The 14,043-nt window shown below is 55.9% G+C and overlaps 1 protein-coding gene across 3 annotated transcripts in view; it reads right to left on the minus strand.

Moving 5' to 3' along the window:
- Positions 1 to 5,128: 5,128 nt before the first annotated feature.
- Positions 5,129 to 14,043, minus strand: part of LOC140643217 (receptor-type tyrosine-protein phosphatase V-like) — a 36,366-nt gene continuing 27,451 nt past the window's right edge. For 2 of the 3 annotated variants that reach the window (XM_072844721.1, XM_072844723.1), the window contains 10 exons: positions 13,642 to 13,777; positions 12,984 to 13,063; positions 12,114 to 12,201; positions 11,538 to 11,628; positions 10,783 to 10,859; positions 10,295 to 10,429; positions 9,639 to 9,761; positions 8,953 to 9,110; positions 8,208 to 8,343; positions 5,129 to 5,778 (listed from right to left, as the gene is read on the minus strand). In XM_072844721.1, coding sequence (XP_072700822.1) covers positions 5,719 to 5,778; positions 8,208 to 8,343; positions 8,953 to 9,110; positions 9,639 to 9,761; positions 10,295 to 10,429; positions 10,783 to 10,859; positions 11,538 to 11,628; positions 12,114 to 12,201; positions 12,984 to 13,063; positions 13,642 to 13,777 — 1,084 coding nt within the window. In that variant the 3' untranslated portion in view covers positions 5,129 to 5,718. The remainder of the gene's footprint in view (positions 5,779 to 8,207; positions 8,344 to 8,952; positions 9,111 to 9,638; positions 9,762 to 10,294; positions 10,430 to 10,782; positions 10,860 to 11,537; positions 11,629 to 12,113; positions 12,202 to 12,983; positions 13,064 to 13,641; positions 13,778 to 14,043) is intronic. The other variant, XM_072844724.1, reaches the window with a different exon arrangement.

A 14,043-nucleotide genomic window follows, 5' to 3' on the forward strand; every position in this document is an offset into this window, starting at 1 on the left:
GCTTGAAGACCTTCCTTTTTGCAGTGCCTGCATCAGCTGGGTCAGGGAGCCAAAGCCATGGCAAGCCTAGCATATGCAAGAGGAGCGTGTTGAAGAGGGAACCTCGGCTCCGGTCCTACTCGGCTGTCCCAGGAGGAATTCCCCTTCCAGTTCAGACCTACCTTGAATCTGTCTGGCCCCAGTGCTTCTGCTCTCCAGGAGGTGGCTGACAGCAGTAGCTGATGAGAGGCGATGCTGGAGATCCTGGGGAGGAATAGGCTGCAATCCTGCTGCTCCCGTTGCTGGTACAGCTCAGGTGGAAGAGTCAGTGAGCAGTGGGCATCCCCACACCACGGCTACAGCTGGGGCAGCCACAGCCTGGTGCCAGACATCTAATATCATGGAGGTGTCCAGCTTGGGATGTGGCAGGGCGCCGTGGGCTCCCTGTGGTGGGAGCAATGCCCTGTTACTGTGTTGCATGAAGATGTGGCAGCTGCTGGACTCTCTGTGCCCTGGAGGGAGCAGGGGACAGGGGAACCTCGGGCAGAGGTTCAGCACTGGTGAATGGAGAAGTTGTGGGATCAAAGAGCTGTGGTGCCCCAGCAGTCACCAGCATGCTCCCATGGCTGTGAGTCCCCAGGAAAGCTGAGGGTTGGGTACCCCTGCTCTCCTCTCACTTGGCAATGCTAACCCAGTCTGCTCCTGCAGCCATGGGAAGGGGGGAAGGGGGTGGGAAGGGGGGGTCCAAATGGACATGGTCCTGCTCATCTCCAGAGTCTTGACCTCCACGTGGGGGCTGATGGAGGAGGGTGGTGGCTGGATGCTGCCAGACTGGAGCAGGCTAAATATGAAGAACAACACAGCACGGTCCAGAACTCGCTGGGCGGCCCGAGCTGGAGGCTTGTTTTGTTTTACTGTTTTGTTGTCTCTCTCCCCCTCTGGGTTTCGTGGCTCTGAGCTGCAGGGCTGGAAAATTATTCATCCAAACCACAGCTCTCACGACACCCTCTGTAAGCATCTGTGGCTCCAGACTCCGCTGCAGCAGTGGGTGGGAGGTTGTAAATTCATCATCGTCACCAAGTTGGCCTCCTGTTAGACAGGACGTGAAACACGGAGCAGCGGGCTGTGCCACAGATGCAGCCATACCAAACTCACTGGGTGAAACCTGTCAGCCAGTTTGCATGACAAATCCCTGTCCCATGCCTGTCCCATTGATGAGAAGGTCTCTTCATACCTGCGAGAGCAGCTGTGCTTTAGCTGCAGATGTCTGCAGGTTCACCTTGGCTGCTGGCTCTGTTGGAAACACTGTTGTGTTGTGCTAGCCAGATGTGAGGGCTGTGGGATCACTTGCTCCTGGAGTTCTGGAAGCTCTGCAGACAGCAACGTGCCTCCCCCACCATAGCTTTCACTTGCTTCCTTACGACTCACAGCCGGTGCCCCTCGCAACTCTGTGCCACAATCCCTGGGTCTGTGCATCGGACCTGCGTGGCTGTGTGCAGCTGTGCCCCGTGCTGGGACTGCCATCTCTGTGCATGGACACACGGGAGACCCATGAGCACTTTCCCAAGGGCCTGTAGAAAGATCCTGGTGCAGCAGCCCATCTGACAAGGCAGATGGACAATGACGTGCTGAACTGAGCCCCGTTGGGACGAGAGGTGGTGTGGGGCAGGTGCCAGCAGAACCCACCCTCCATCTTGCTTGGTCACTGCTGTCAGCTAAGGGTGAACTGGGGGGTGGTGAGGTTGTCTCATGTGGATGTTGTCCTGCTCTTGTCCACGAAAGGCAAGAGCCCACAAGCAGTCCCTGGGAATGCTGTCCCATTTTGAGGCCTCTATCCTATGCCACAAGCTGTAGAGCCAGACCCAGACCCTCTCCATGGGGAATATGGCTTTGAGCAAAGCCCCAGGCATAATGACTCTGAAAGCCACAGGGTAGCTCTGATTGCAGAAAAATAGAAAAGAAAGGATGGGGAGTTCCTGCCCCTCCTTACCCTTGGCAGCTGCCCCTTTCTGAGGATGCAGTCCTGGCCAGGCTGTTGGGAGACACTAGTAGCTGCGCTTGGTAGAGCAAGGGAGGGCTTGTCTCTGCAGCACCCCAGGCTACTGTGGGGTGATGCACAGCCAAAGGGGCAATGACCACCCACCCAGGGTAGGGAGCCAGCTGTACAAGCCCCACACACTGACTGCCAGGCTCTAGAGAGCAAACCCCCTGGTAATCCTGCTTCTGTGCCCCTCACGAGGCTCCTGATACCTCATGGCAATGGCTCCTCCTTCACTGTCACTGTGACTGGCTCCACTTCACAGGTCAGGGCGCTCCACAGATGTTCTTGTAATCCTCTGAGACTAAGAGCATTAGGTGTTTTACAAATCATAAACCATGCTGGGACGTACAGGTACAAATGCTTGTTGGTGTTCAGTGGAGACTGCACTTTGAACAAGAGCCTGTTGGGCACCAGGCTAAAGCTTGCACCTACGCACATCTTTGAGACGTAACCATGCTCAGCTTCTGGGGTTTCTGGGCCATGTATAGCAAATGAGAGCCACAGGCTGTGTCCAACAGCACCAGCAGGGAGATGCTGGAGTTGGATCAAGGGCTGGTTCATCTCTCCCCTGTTTGAGGGAATGAGCACCAGTCCTTTTCCTTCATCAGCAGCTCCCTCTCTCATTCCTGCGCAGGGACCTCTGCCTTCGTGTGCTTTGCAAGTCAGCTGTGCTGAGGTTAAGGCAGTGAGGAGAGAAGTTTGACAAGTGGATGGGATTCGGCCTCTGGTGTGGAAGTATCAGCACTTTCACTGTCCTTGTAGGGGTTTGTTAGAGCGGACTTGCAGATCCTGGCAGAAAGGCTACTGTCTTGTAGCCCAGGAACTATTTTTAAGGCTGGCTGGAGCTGGAGGGTGAAAGCTGGACATCAGGATTGTTTCTGATGGAGGTCTAAGAAGGATGGGCCTATGCATCCTTCATGCATGTGGTAGCAGTCCACATGGTCTTTGAGACTGCTCCTTCTTGGGAGTCTTGGGATAAAACCCCCAACACTGGTGAGATTCTGTGCTGCTGGGCAGGTCTGGACAGACAATAGGCATTCTTTGGACCAGATTTGATTTTGAAGCTTGCTTGCTTTATGTCAGGCCTCCAGCATGCACCGGTGTGTTCTCCCATGGTGCCCCAGGCACATGGTAGGTGTCTGCTGCTGCAAACTGCATGTACCTCATGAGCAGCAAACAGCTTGACCACACCAATCCTGCCCACTGGGCTGGAGGGTCACGGGAGCAAACACTTCCTTGCTGTGACACTTATCCTGCAGCACAAGCATAGTTTAGGAGTTACCGGTTACATGAAAGTCATAAAGCCACCAGGCTTCCTGCAAGCATATGGGCAAGTCCCAGACTCCTCCCAAGACAAAATCATAAATCCTTTTGTGCACATAAGAATATCCACTGAGTTTTGCAGGCTTTTTTCATGTTGAAAGAGTTTACACATCCTCCTGGAGAGCTCTTGCCATGCTGGCATCCAACCAGAAGCAGAAACATTACAAGTCACTGCGATGGTCACTTGTGCAGGCTGAGCAGTGAGTGACCTGTCGCATCATGCTGGTGGGTGACCCTGGGACAAAAATGTAGTCAGAAAAATGTAGAAACATTTTCAAACAGCAGCTGGATCCATGACAGTCCAGGTCAGGGTGGATGAGGGTCATCATGGGCAACTTGGGATGCTCTGACCTGTGGTGAAGACAGCATTGCACACACAAAGTGCCCAGGGCCAGGGGGGAAGCAGTGGGGGAAAAACCAGCCCTGTACGGGGCTAAGGCTCTGCACCATCTTGGTTTCCTTTAGCCCATGAATGCTGCAGCTTGGAGCTGGGAGCAGAGCCAGGATTGCAGGGAAGGAGAGGATGGCAGAGGGGACTGAGCAGCAGAGAAGCCCTGCCTGCAGTATGGGAGATATATTGTGTGCATGGAGAGACTGCTCCTACCTAGCTGCGCACTGTCTGTGTCTACACGAGGGCAGTGGGTGCAAAGGACAACAGGCAGGTTCCCACCCCTGCCTGAACACATGGCTGGCAGCTGCACTGCACTGGTGGGTGGTGGGGACGGGAGTTAGGTGGGCACAGCAACTGCCAAACAGAAAAACGTTATCTGGGGAGAGGGGGAAAAGGTGCTGGGCATCAAACCCAGTTGCAACTGAGGCATCATCCCAGTGCTGGTATGACTGATGGTTGCCCACGCTTAGGTGCCCTGGGCGTCCCACTCTGGGGTGCAGACAGTAGGATCCTTGTTTTGGAAGACGGAGAAGCTGTTTGTGGAAACACAGGGACAGTAGGATGAGTGGCCAACTCAGTCCCCCACCTGGGGCTGTCTACTCCTTGCAGTAGGTCTTGGGACCTCCTCATCATGGCTGTTGTGTCTCCTCACCCCACTCCAAGGCAGCTCCTGCAGGGCTGGAGTGGGTAGGATTGGTATTGTGGGTAGGAGTGTGGGCCCAGATTGGGAGAGGGGTGCTGCTTTGCAACTGTACCATAACCTCATGCTGCCTGAAGGGATGAAGGAGGGTAAACGGGTTCCCAGATACAGGTTTTTCTACCCCAGGAATATGCTTGTGAAATCATCCGCTTTTTTTTTAACTCGTCCTTCCAAGCTGCACTTGGAGCTCAATGAACCGAGTCGCTACTTGCAGTTTCAGCTTGTGCATGGTCATCCCTGCTTGCAGAGCAGCAGTGTCTCTACATGTGGCTGCATGGACAACCCAATTCCCGGAGCAGCAGCCAGTGCTCTGCAGTGAGCCACAGGGCCACCAGCTGTTTGCCAGCATGTCAGCTGAACCAGGTGGCTTTGCCCTGGTCCTTGGCTCTTTGGAGCCAGCAGGTTCATAACTTCAAGCCCAGGCTTCATCAGAAAATGTGTTACTTCCTCATAAAGCTGCGGGTGAGTTGGAGTTTCACTGCAGAAATGTTGCCTCAGTAACAGGAGCAGAGGAGAGTGAGCAGAAACTGCTGTGTGCCATGGGCTGCAGTACCTGGAGTGCCCAAGGGCACCCCATGCGTTGCCCGTGGCTAGGGACACAGCTGCCTTTTCAGGAATGGCTGCTGTGCTGCAGCAGGGGAAGGCCTCAGCATCACTGAGACCCCGCAAAAGCCAACCCACCCTTACAAGCACACTCTTTCCTAGGGCTGTTTATTGTTTGTACCTAAGACTGATCCACCAGCCAAGACAAGCCAGCTCCCACCATGCTCTACCCACAGTGGTGCCTGAGACCCCAACACGCCCAGTGCCCATGGGCGCATGGAGACCACGGTGCCCAGTGCTCGTGTCAGACCTCAGAAGCCTGCAGGCACCAGGGCTGTCCAGGAGCAAGCCCAGGGCTCCCCGTTTTGTGCTGAGGGGCAAGGGTACCGCAGAGCCTCTGCAGCCAGTGCTGCATACGGCAGTATGGTTAACAAACCTTCCAGGCACCAGGAATCCCAGGAGATGGCCAAAGCAGGGGAGCATCCTGCCCAGCCCCTCGCTGTGTCTGCCCCAAGGGGCTGCAGCAGTGCGTGGCAGGACAGCACTGCCCAGTTCAGGAGACCCCATTTCGCTGCTAACACCATATGGGACATGTTGGTGACAGTGCTGGGGTAGGTCCCCTCTCGTTGCAGGGCTCGCTCTGTGCCAGGAGCCCCATGGTGCTCTCACCCCAGGCCCCAGCTCTGGACAAGACACTGCAGAGGTGGAGGGCAGGATGGTGCCAGGAAGTGCCAAGCGGTGTTACGGCTGCTTCTGAGCAATGATGTCCCGGATGCAGGTGTACAGGAACATGTACTGGTCCTGCAAGAGAGAAAGGGGGGTCTGGAATCAGGTTTCTGACAGAGACCTCCTGGTTGCAGGACTAACCCTGCAATTTGCCTTAAAAGAGCCTAATTAACTAACAGTGTCTGATGGCAGAGCAGGATTTGCTGTCCCAAGTGGTCCATGTTTGTCCTGTGTCACCAGAGTTGCCCAGAAAGGAAGAATCAGGCCTGGAGCTGTAGTTACACCATATTTGTTTCCTCCTGCTTCATCATCCTGTGATGGGGATGAGAGGAACATCCCCATCTGAGATGGGGAGGAACAATGTCATCTGACTTCCTGAAAGTACCCCAGTGGCTTTTGGACTGCCGTGGTGTTTGCATCCAAAACAAGACCGAAGAGCAACTCCAGTGATGCTGCAGGGCAGCAAGCAGGGAGAGCTCTGCCCTGCTGGAGTGCACAGGGTCTGGCAGTAACCTGAGGCCAGGAGGGAAGACCTCTGGAGCAGGGGTTTCCCTTGGTGGTAGTCTCAGTGTACCTGAGTCAAGTGCTGACAGTGGATCAGGATAGATCTCTGCAAGGTCTCAGAGACAGACAAAAAGATCTGGGTGGTTTTAGCTCAGTTGCATAATTTCTATATTTTTAAGATCTCCAAAGTGATCCACCAGTACCAAATGGGGGTCCAGAGGTCTCAAGTCCCCTGTGGATTTGATATGACGTTCTGCTCAAATGCCAGGCTGCTCCAAAATGATGCTAGGCTACAAAACACCCAGGACTGACCACTGCCATGGCAGGGCTCTGGGAAAGGCAAGATGTGGGAAAGGTAAATGAGGTTGTACTCAATGCACAAAGCTGGAGGGCAGGGCCAGCCTGCAAATGATGTAGGTCAAAATCACATGGTAGCCAGGAAGGGGGGATTAGGCACTCAACAGAGGGGCCCCCGAACAGCTCACTAATGTGCTGGCTAAGCTGCAAGTCACAAGGAGCCTCCTCCCCTGCCGGTGGTGGGTTTAGCCCCACTGAAGGGCCAGGAAAGCCAGAGATCACACAATGGCTGTGGTTCCAGGTCACCAGAGCGTGTTTTCAAGGAGCCCAGCCTGATTGTGAAATCTGGAGTGACAGCCCAGGATTGACTTCAGACCAGGAACACTCGATGCTTGGCTAAATGCAAGAGCACTTCCCCACAGACACGCGCCGTGCTGGAGCTGGGGGTGCTTAAGTAACCGGCAGTTATCCATGGACAATGCCTCAAAGGTTCATCTTCCTCCTTGTTTGGCTACTAAACCCCACAAAAAATCAGCTGATGCCCCTAGCATGACAGCAGTGTGCCACCACCAGAGATAAAGGGGTTCTGGCAAGCCCCTGCAGTGATGGAGGAGGCTGTCAGCCACATGGCAGCAGCGTGGGGCTGTAGGGCAGCCCTGCCTGTCCTTCACTGGCCATGCTGGGATCAGAGAGACCATTGCTCGCGGCAAGGTGGGGAGGCAGCTGCCTCTGCTGCCCCCCCTCAGTGGGGCAACAGCTTTTGATCGGTGCTTGCTGTGCCTTTATGGGCACATTGTGTCTCTGCTCGGCAAGACCACTGCTGAAATACAAAGGAACTCTGAAGCAGGGGCAGTGGACGCCTTGCCCTCCTCCGGCTCCCACCATGTGCATGGTTCACATTAATTAAGAATGCGATTAGCTGCTTGCAGGCGGCTTTGCAGCTGGAAAGCCCTGGAGAGATCTGCCCCAATTCTGCTGTCCCCTGTAGGGAGGGTTTCCAGCGATGCTGCATCAGCTCGTTCAGTGGTTGCAGCAAATGAAAGGTCTGGCCAGAGGGCATCTGTGCTGCCAGCACCCATCAGGAGCAGCACGCTGGAGGCCTGTGAGGCTGGGCTGGGCTGGGCTAGGCTGGCACAGCACAGCGGGGCATGGCTGCAGCACCATCAGATGGTGCCACAGCCCATGTGGCTGCAGGTCAGCTGCAAATGTGGCAGGGTGTCCCACTGATGCAGCCCCAGCTCTGGCAGCAGGCAGGGGCAGGGAGCAGGCTCTGCATGTGGGGGATGCAGCAGGGAAAGGCACTGGACAAGGGGAAACCCAGCAGATTCTGGGTACCCAGGCTGACAGCCGTGTCCAGAGGCCAGGGGTGAGCAGGCAGGTTTGTCATGTAGGATGAAACCAGTGCTTCATGCTTTCCAGGGCAGAATGGGAAGAGTGCCTTGCATTTATTGTGAGCTCACATGCAATTTAACCTATTTTAACTCCAGAACTGAGGAGATGGAAAGCCCTTCCCTGGGAAAAGACAGTGCCCTTAGCCCTTGGTGGCTGGCAGAGGAAGCATGGAATAAATCCCTGCATAGGCTGGATGGGCTCCCAGGTGGCAGGTATTACCCGGGAAATGGGCAGCATGCTGCCAGCTCCAGGCAGCTCAGCATGAATATCCTGTTCTGCCTGGCCCACCACCCTTCCTCCTTCCCACCTACCAGTGTCGGGGTCATGAGACAGCAGCTTCTTGTCAGCTGGAGGGTCACCCCATAGACATCCACGATTCTCTCGGCTTTCATCTGGTGCAACAGGCAATCCAGGGAGATCAGTGTCCCCATTTGGCTCACGCCACCACTGCAAGGGACAAGGGAGGGTCATTGATGCCAGGCCAGGCTGAGCTGAACCTTTTTGGAAGTGGGCACCAGCCCAAAAGTCAGAAGCCCCATGAGAAAACATGCAGCAACTGAGTACGGTGGGGATAGGGGAGTGTGAGCACTGGTCTAGGTGGCAGGGAGGCCTGTGCTGACCAGGGGGATGGGACCCCAAGGTGCCCGTTTAAGGAGCCTGGAGACCCAGCCTGCGCTGCCCTGCCGAGCTGTGCATCTCTCACCCAAGCCAGCTCTGCTGATGTGCCGGCTGTGTCAGCTCCTGTGGGACTGTGAGCTCTCCCTGGCTGCAAGCAGATGAGGATGTCAGGATGCTCTCAGGATCCTAGCAGTCAGCCCAGGGATGCCTGTTCCATCCATGTTTGCCCCTGGCCCAGCCCTGTTTGCCCTTCTTTCCCCCATGCGCTTGGCAGAGCACTGCTTCATCTGACGTCCCAAGCTCAGAGCTTCCCTGGCTCCCATGGACCTACTCTCAACATGCCCCAAAACCTTGGGGTCTTTGATGGAGGGCACAGGCTTGCTGGTGGCCATGCCAAGGCGCCGTGCTGCCCATGGATGGAACAGTAATGTGATGTACCTGCAGTGCAGCAGGAGAGGACCGTCTCTCTTTCGGTGCGGCATGCACCGTCTGACAGCAGTGAGAAGCTCCACCAGGCTCTGGATATCTGGCTGTTTCTTGCTGCTCCAGAGCGTGTATAGGAACTGTTGTACCTGCCGCTCCTTTGCTTTCTTCTCCTGGTGAGACACAAAGAGTTGACATGGCTGTTGGGGAGGGATGGGTGAGTTTGGATGCAGAGGGGTCCCAGCTCTCCAATCCTTAGGCTGTCAGATGCTTTCCTGAGCTAACTGCTAGCTTCTGTAAAGCTGTCCAGACAGCCTCTGCTGGGGCACTGCCCATCACCCACACAGTGGGTATGGTGCCTCTGGCAATCTGCTCTCCTTCCTCACAGCACCCTGACCTGCCCCTTGAAGAGGAAGACTGAGAACTGTGTCGGCCTTTTCAAAGAGGGTCAGAAAGACCTATCAGCAAGGGGTGGGGGAAGCCTCCAAGCCTCTCCCGTGCATCTCCTAGGTCCACTCAGCAGATGTTCTTCTGAATGTTGCAATCTAGATTCCCTCCTGCATTTGTGGACTGCTGGCACTCCACTCTTGCAGCTCAGACAAGTCTCCACAGACCTTTCAGCCCTTCCCCTACAGACATGTTTGCTAGCAGTGGAGAACGTTCCAGGCAGAGGGAGCCAGGCTAGCCCCATCAACACATACGTGTCTCATTTTGAGCTGGATACACCTCCATCCGGAGAAAAGCTTCTCTGTGCCACACTGGATGGTCAGCATCTTTGTGCAGAGAGAGTCTCCTTCCAGGGGCCAGCATGCCTCACTTGGGACCTGTGCGCAACAGCAAGTTTGGCTTCATGTTGACGGTTGCCATATTTCAGATCAGTCACCATCACAGGGGTCTGTGATGGGGTTGGACTAAGAACACCCCCAATATCACTCCATGTCAGTTCATCCCCTAGCTAAACCCTGGGGGAGTTTTTGGAAACAACAGCAGATTGCAGCCAGCTTCCCTGTTAACACAGAGCTTGCTTGGCTGTTCGGGAATCTACTCAGCAAATGCTCTCCACCTCGGACAGACAGAGGCCAGAGCTGCTGTCCTTGGGTGCCATGAAGATGCAGCTTGAAGAGTACCAGCTGAGTCCACAGCCATGGACTGCACGGTAGGCAGACAGAACCTGTCTCCCATATGACAAGCAGTGGGAGCACTTTGACACAGGAAAGGTTCAGCTTTATCCAAGCTGGATCTGCACCCAGGCTTTGGGAGGTAGTGACAAGAGTTCAAGTTTCGGAGCTATGCTAGCTTCTGGCTCAGTTAAACAGATCCCTGTTCTGCCATGGCGCAGGCAGGCACGGTGCCTTACCTCCCCCTTCTCCTGCCATGGGAGAAGTGTTAGGATGGTGTGAACGTCCTGTTCCCACACCAGGGTCCAGAAGTCCTCCACAGTCAACTTGTCAGGCCCCTGGACAGCCAGATACTCCCTGCTGGAGCTGCAGCCCTGGGTGGGGAACGAGAATGTCACTCTCCTGCTGGAGAGGGTGGCACAGGTACCCTGTCAGCCCAGGTGGCTGCAGGATAGGCCAGGAAAAGAAGGGAAGCTCAGCAGGTCAGGAGGCAAAGAGAGAGGCACTGAGGGAGGGAAGTGGGGACAGCCCAAACTGGGCAGGGCCCTAGGAGCGAGGCAAGACATATCCTCAGTCCCACAGTCCCCTTTTGTCCACACAGGGTCACAGCAGCAGTGACTGGTGGAGCAGTGCAGGAACCACACAGCAGGGACTGGGTGAGGATGGGAAACAGCCATGGCAGGACCCAGGCATGGGGGTAGGCATTGCTGCTGGGGGTATGACTCACCGAGACACGCCACACCTGCAGGAGACCTGAGAAAGGGCCCTGTTCCAGCAGGGAAAACTTCACTCTGGAGCGATCATCTGCAAAATATGTGAGAGTTGGAGGGAGCCAGCGCAGCCTTGCACTCACACGGCTCCTGCAGACTGACTGCCAGACTCTGCACAGCCACACAAATCCAAAGCCCTATTCCCAATGTCCAGCTCATGGGAGCTTGCTCTGGAGATGCTGGAGGGGAATCCTTTTCTGTGGGTGGGATGGGACCTTTGCAGGTCTCTACCTCAACGTCCTGCTCAAAGCAGATACGTGTAGTGCAGGTTGCTCAGTGTTTTGGCCAATGGAGGTCTGCATAACTCCAAGGATGGAGAGCCTGCAGATGCTCTGGGCCCCTGTTCCAGCATTTGGCCACCTTCATGGGAATTCTTTTTTCCTTATACTGAGTTGGATTACCCTTCCAAATCATCCCCATTGCCTCTTGTCCTTCCATGGTGCACCTCTGAGAAGACTCTACATTTTCTCTCTGCCCTCCCAGCAGGTAGTTGAAGATAGCAATAGGATCTCCCCTTTGCCTTCTCTCCTCCAGGCTGAACAAACCCACCTATCTCAGTCCCATACATCATATGCTCCACCCCCAAAACACCTTGGTAGCTTTCTGGTGGACTCACTGAAGTGTGTCAAAATATTTTCTTATACTGTGGTACTCCAGCCTGGCTCCAGGCAGGTACAGGAAGGAAAAGGATGCAAAGTGTCACAGCACTTACATGGAAGGATGCTGGAAGAGGGCCGTGTCTGCTGGTTGCCTGAAGATGGTGTTGCAGAGCTGGCTTCTTCCTTGACAACCTCTAGGAGGGTCTGCCAGAGTGAAAGAGAGTGGAGGGTCAGGAGGAGCAGGAGGAACTGGAGACTCCTGAGGACGCCTGGCCTTGGCAGAGGGGTGGTTATAGCTGCACGTGCAGAAGCCTTAGCAGGGGTGCTATGTGACCACCTCTGGGGTGGGCTGCCAGGTCTGGTCTGCGCTGTCAGGAGATGGCTGCATCTCTCTGTAGGAGAATGGTGTTCAGGTAGGTCCCTACCCTGCATGGGGTCTGGGAAGCAGTGGGTCACGGACAAATCCTGATCAGTGCAGGATGCGAGGGAGCTATGTGCCTGGGGACGCAATGCCATGGAGAGGGAACACTGCCAGGACAGCCAGGCATGTGGAAACTGGGACATGGGACACACTCAGGAGGCACTTCTTGGGTGTCCCCCAGCCTGACCAGGTGCTATCGCTCCCCAGGTCCCTCCAGCGCACATGGCCATGGCAGCGCTCCCTGCACCCTGCCCAGGACAGCTCTCACCTCGTATTCCCTCAGGAAGCCCACATGGGACTTGGCCGCCTTCTGGGTGTAGTGCTGAGCAAAGCTTTTCAGAGGGATGGGGCAGGACCTGGGGAGAGAAACTGGGGGTAAGGGTGAGGTTGAGCAACCTCAGCAGCATCCAGGCTGTGCCTGCAGTGGGTGGACAGGCACCTTCAACGCTCAAAGGCCAGGGCCCTTGCAGGTCCCCAGCCCAGCTCTGGCCCATGCCAACCTGCTCTCCCCTAGACAAAGGCAGGTCTCAGGTGTGGCACAGCCCAGGGCCCACTCCCAAGATGCAGCAAGGATAAGGGCATCCTGTTCTGAATGAGTGAGGAGAGAATTTGACTATAGAGACATCTGACCTCCAGATGTAGCCTCAGAGACGAGGTAGGTGGGCAAAGCCATGCCCAGCCTGACCCTGCTCCCTCCTCTTGGCCTCCATTAGAAGGGACATCCCAAGGCCACCCAGCTGCCATGAGCCCCTCCAGTTTGAACCCGTCTCTAGGGTACCCTGTGGGTTGGGAAGCCAGGGGCTGATTGAAATGCCTTCCCCAGGACAGCTCTGCAGCTCTTTGGCATTGGTGTAGCCCAGGAGACTGGCACTGGAAGAAAGGAAGATGTGGTCCTCCCAGCCCTCCCAGTGTGCCCAGTGACTCACACCTAGTTCTGGGCTGGGCTTCCCATCCTGCAGGGAACAACCAGCCCTGGGCTGATCCTCCTCAAAACACCGGGTGGGGTGTCTGGCTGGGCTTTCCTGTCCTTCTGTGCTGGACCCAAGGCTTAAGCTGGGGTCAGGATCCCAGCTTGCCACCTGAAGGGGCTGTGGATCAGAGTGGGTGGAGTGGCAGGCAAAACACAGCAGGCCCTTACCTCTCTGTCCCTGTTAAACCCAGGAGTGGTTCCTCCAAGATCTTTTCCAGGATACAGCTGTGCAGGAAAATATACTGGGACTGGAAGGCAAAGGCAGACGGCAATGTAGAGCATTTCACCACGCAGACAGCATGAAGGGGTGGGTAAGGCACTGTCTAGTGGGCAGAGGGTGTCCTACATTCATGCCCCAAAAGCCCTAGCTACTTCAGTCTCAGAGCCTCTGGGTCCCTCCACTAGGTCTGTCTGTCTGTCCTGAAGGGTAGTACTGACACCTTGTCCCAACCCTGAGTACGGGAAATATTAGGTGGGCTGTGGCCATCACAGGCCAGCAGCATGGTGTGGGTTAAGAATTGCCTGCAAAGGGCCTGATCCTGCTCCTAGGTGCTCTGGGGTGTTTCTGAGCCTCCTGGGAGGGCTCTGAGACTCTGCATGTTGCTGCTGTGGGTCTGGCAGGGCATGAAGCTGCTGGAGACCCGCACAGCTGAGCAATTTCCACTCCAGCTGAGCTGCTGCTTTGAGCGGCACTGTGACACAGTGTCAGGTTGGGGACCAGCCTGGAGGTGCTGGGGCTGGCCGGCCAGCTCATCTGTCTGCCAGCCCAGCTAGCTTTTACACCATGGAGCAAGGGGCCTGGGAGAAGAGGGAGCAGAGGCCTTACCAGCGTCTGAATCATCAGGTAACGGTTCATCCGCAAGGCATAAACAACACCAAACGTGTCCACCACCTTCTCCTGCTTCATCTGCTGCAGCAGCCGGTCCAGGGCAATGAAGGTGCCAGTGCGGCCCACCCCGGCACTGAGACCACAGACAGCAAGGGTTAAACATCTCTTGACCCCACAGCTGATGGGCTCCCCTCCCGCTGCTAGATATGGCTTCCAGATGCTGCACCCTGGGGCACTGGTCCCAGCACAGTATGGGGTAGAGGAGCCATTCAGACTGCCCTGGGTTGGTGCTGACCACCTCCAGCTGCCCCGTCCCCTGAGACTGCGGTCAGGCTGCAAGCAGACCTGGAATCCCCAACGCCCAAGCAGGAGACTCTACAGACCAGCTGTGTCTCCTGG

Source organism: Ciconia boyciana, chromosome 23, assembly GCF_034638445.1.
Source record: "Ciconia boyciana chromosome 23, ASM3463844v1, whole genome shotgun sequence".
NCBI lineage: Eukaryota > Metazoa > Chordata > Aves > Ciconiiformes > Ciconiidae > Ciconia > Ciconia boyciana.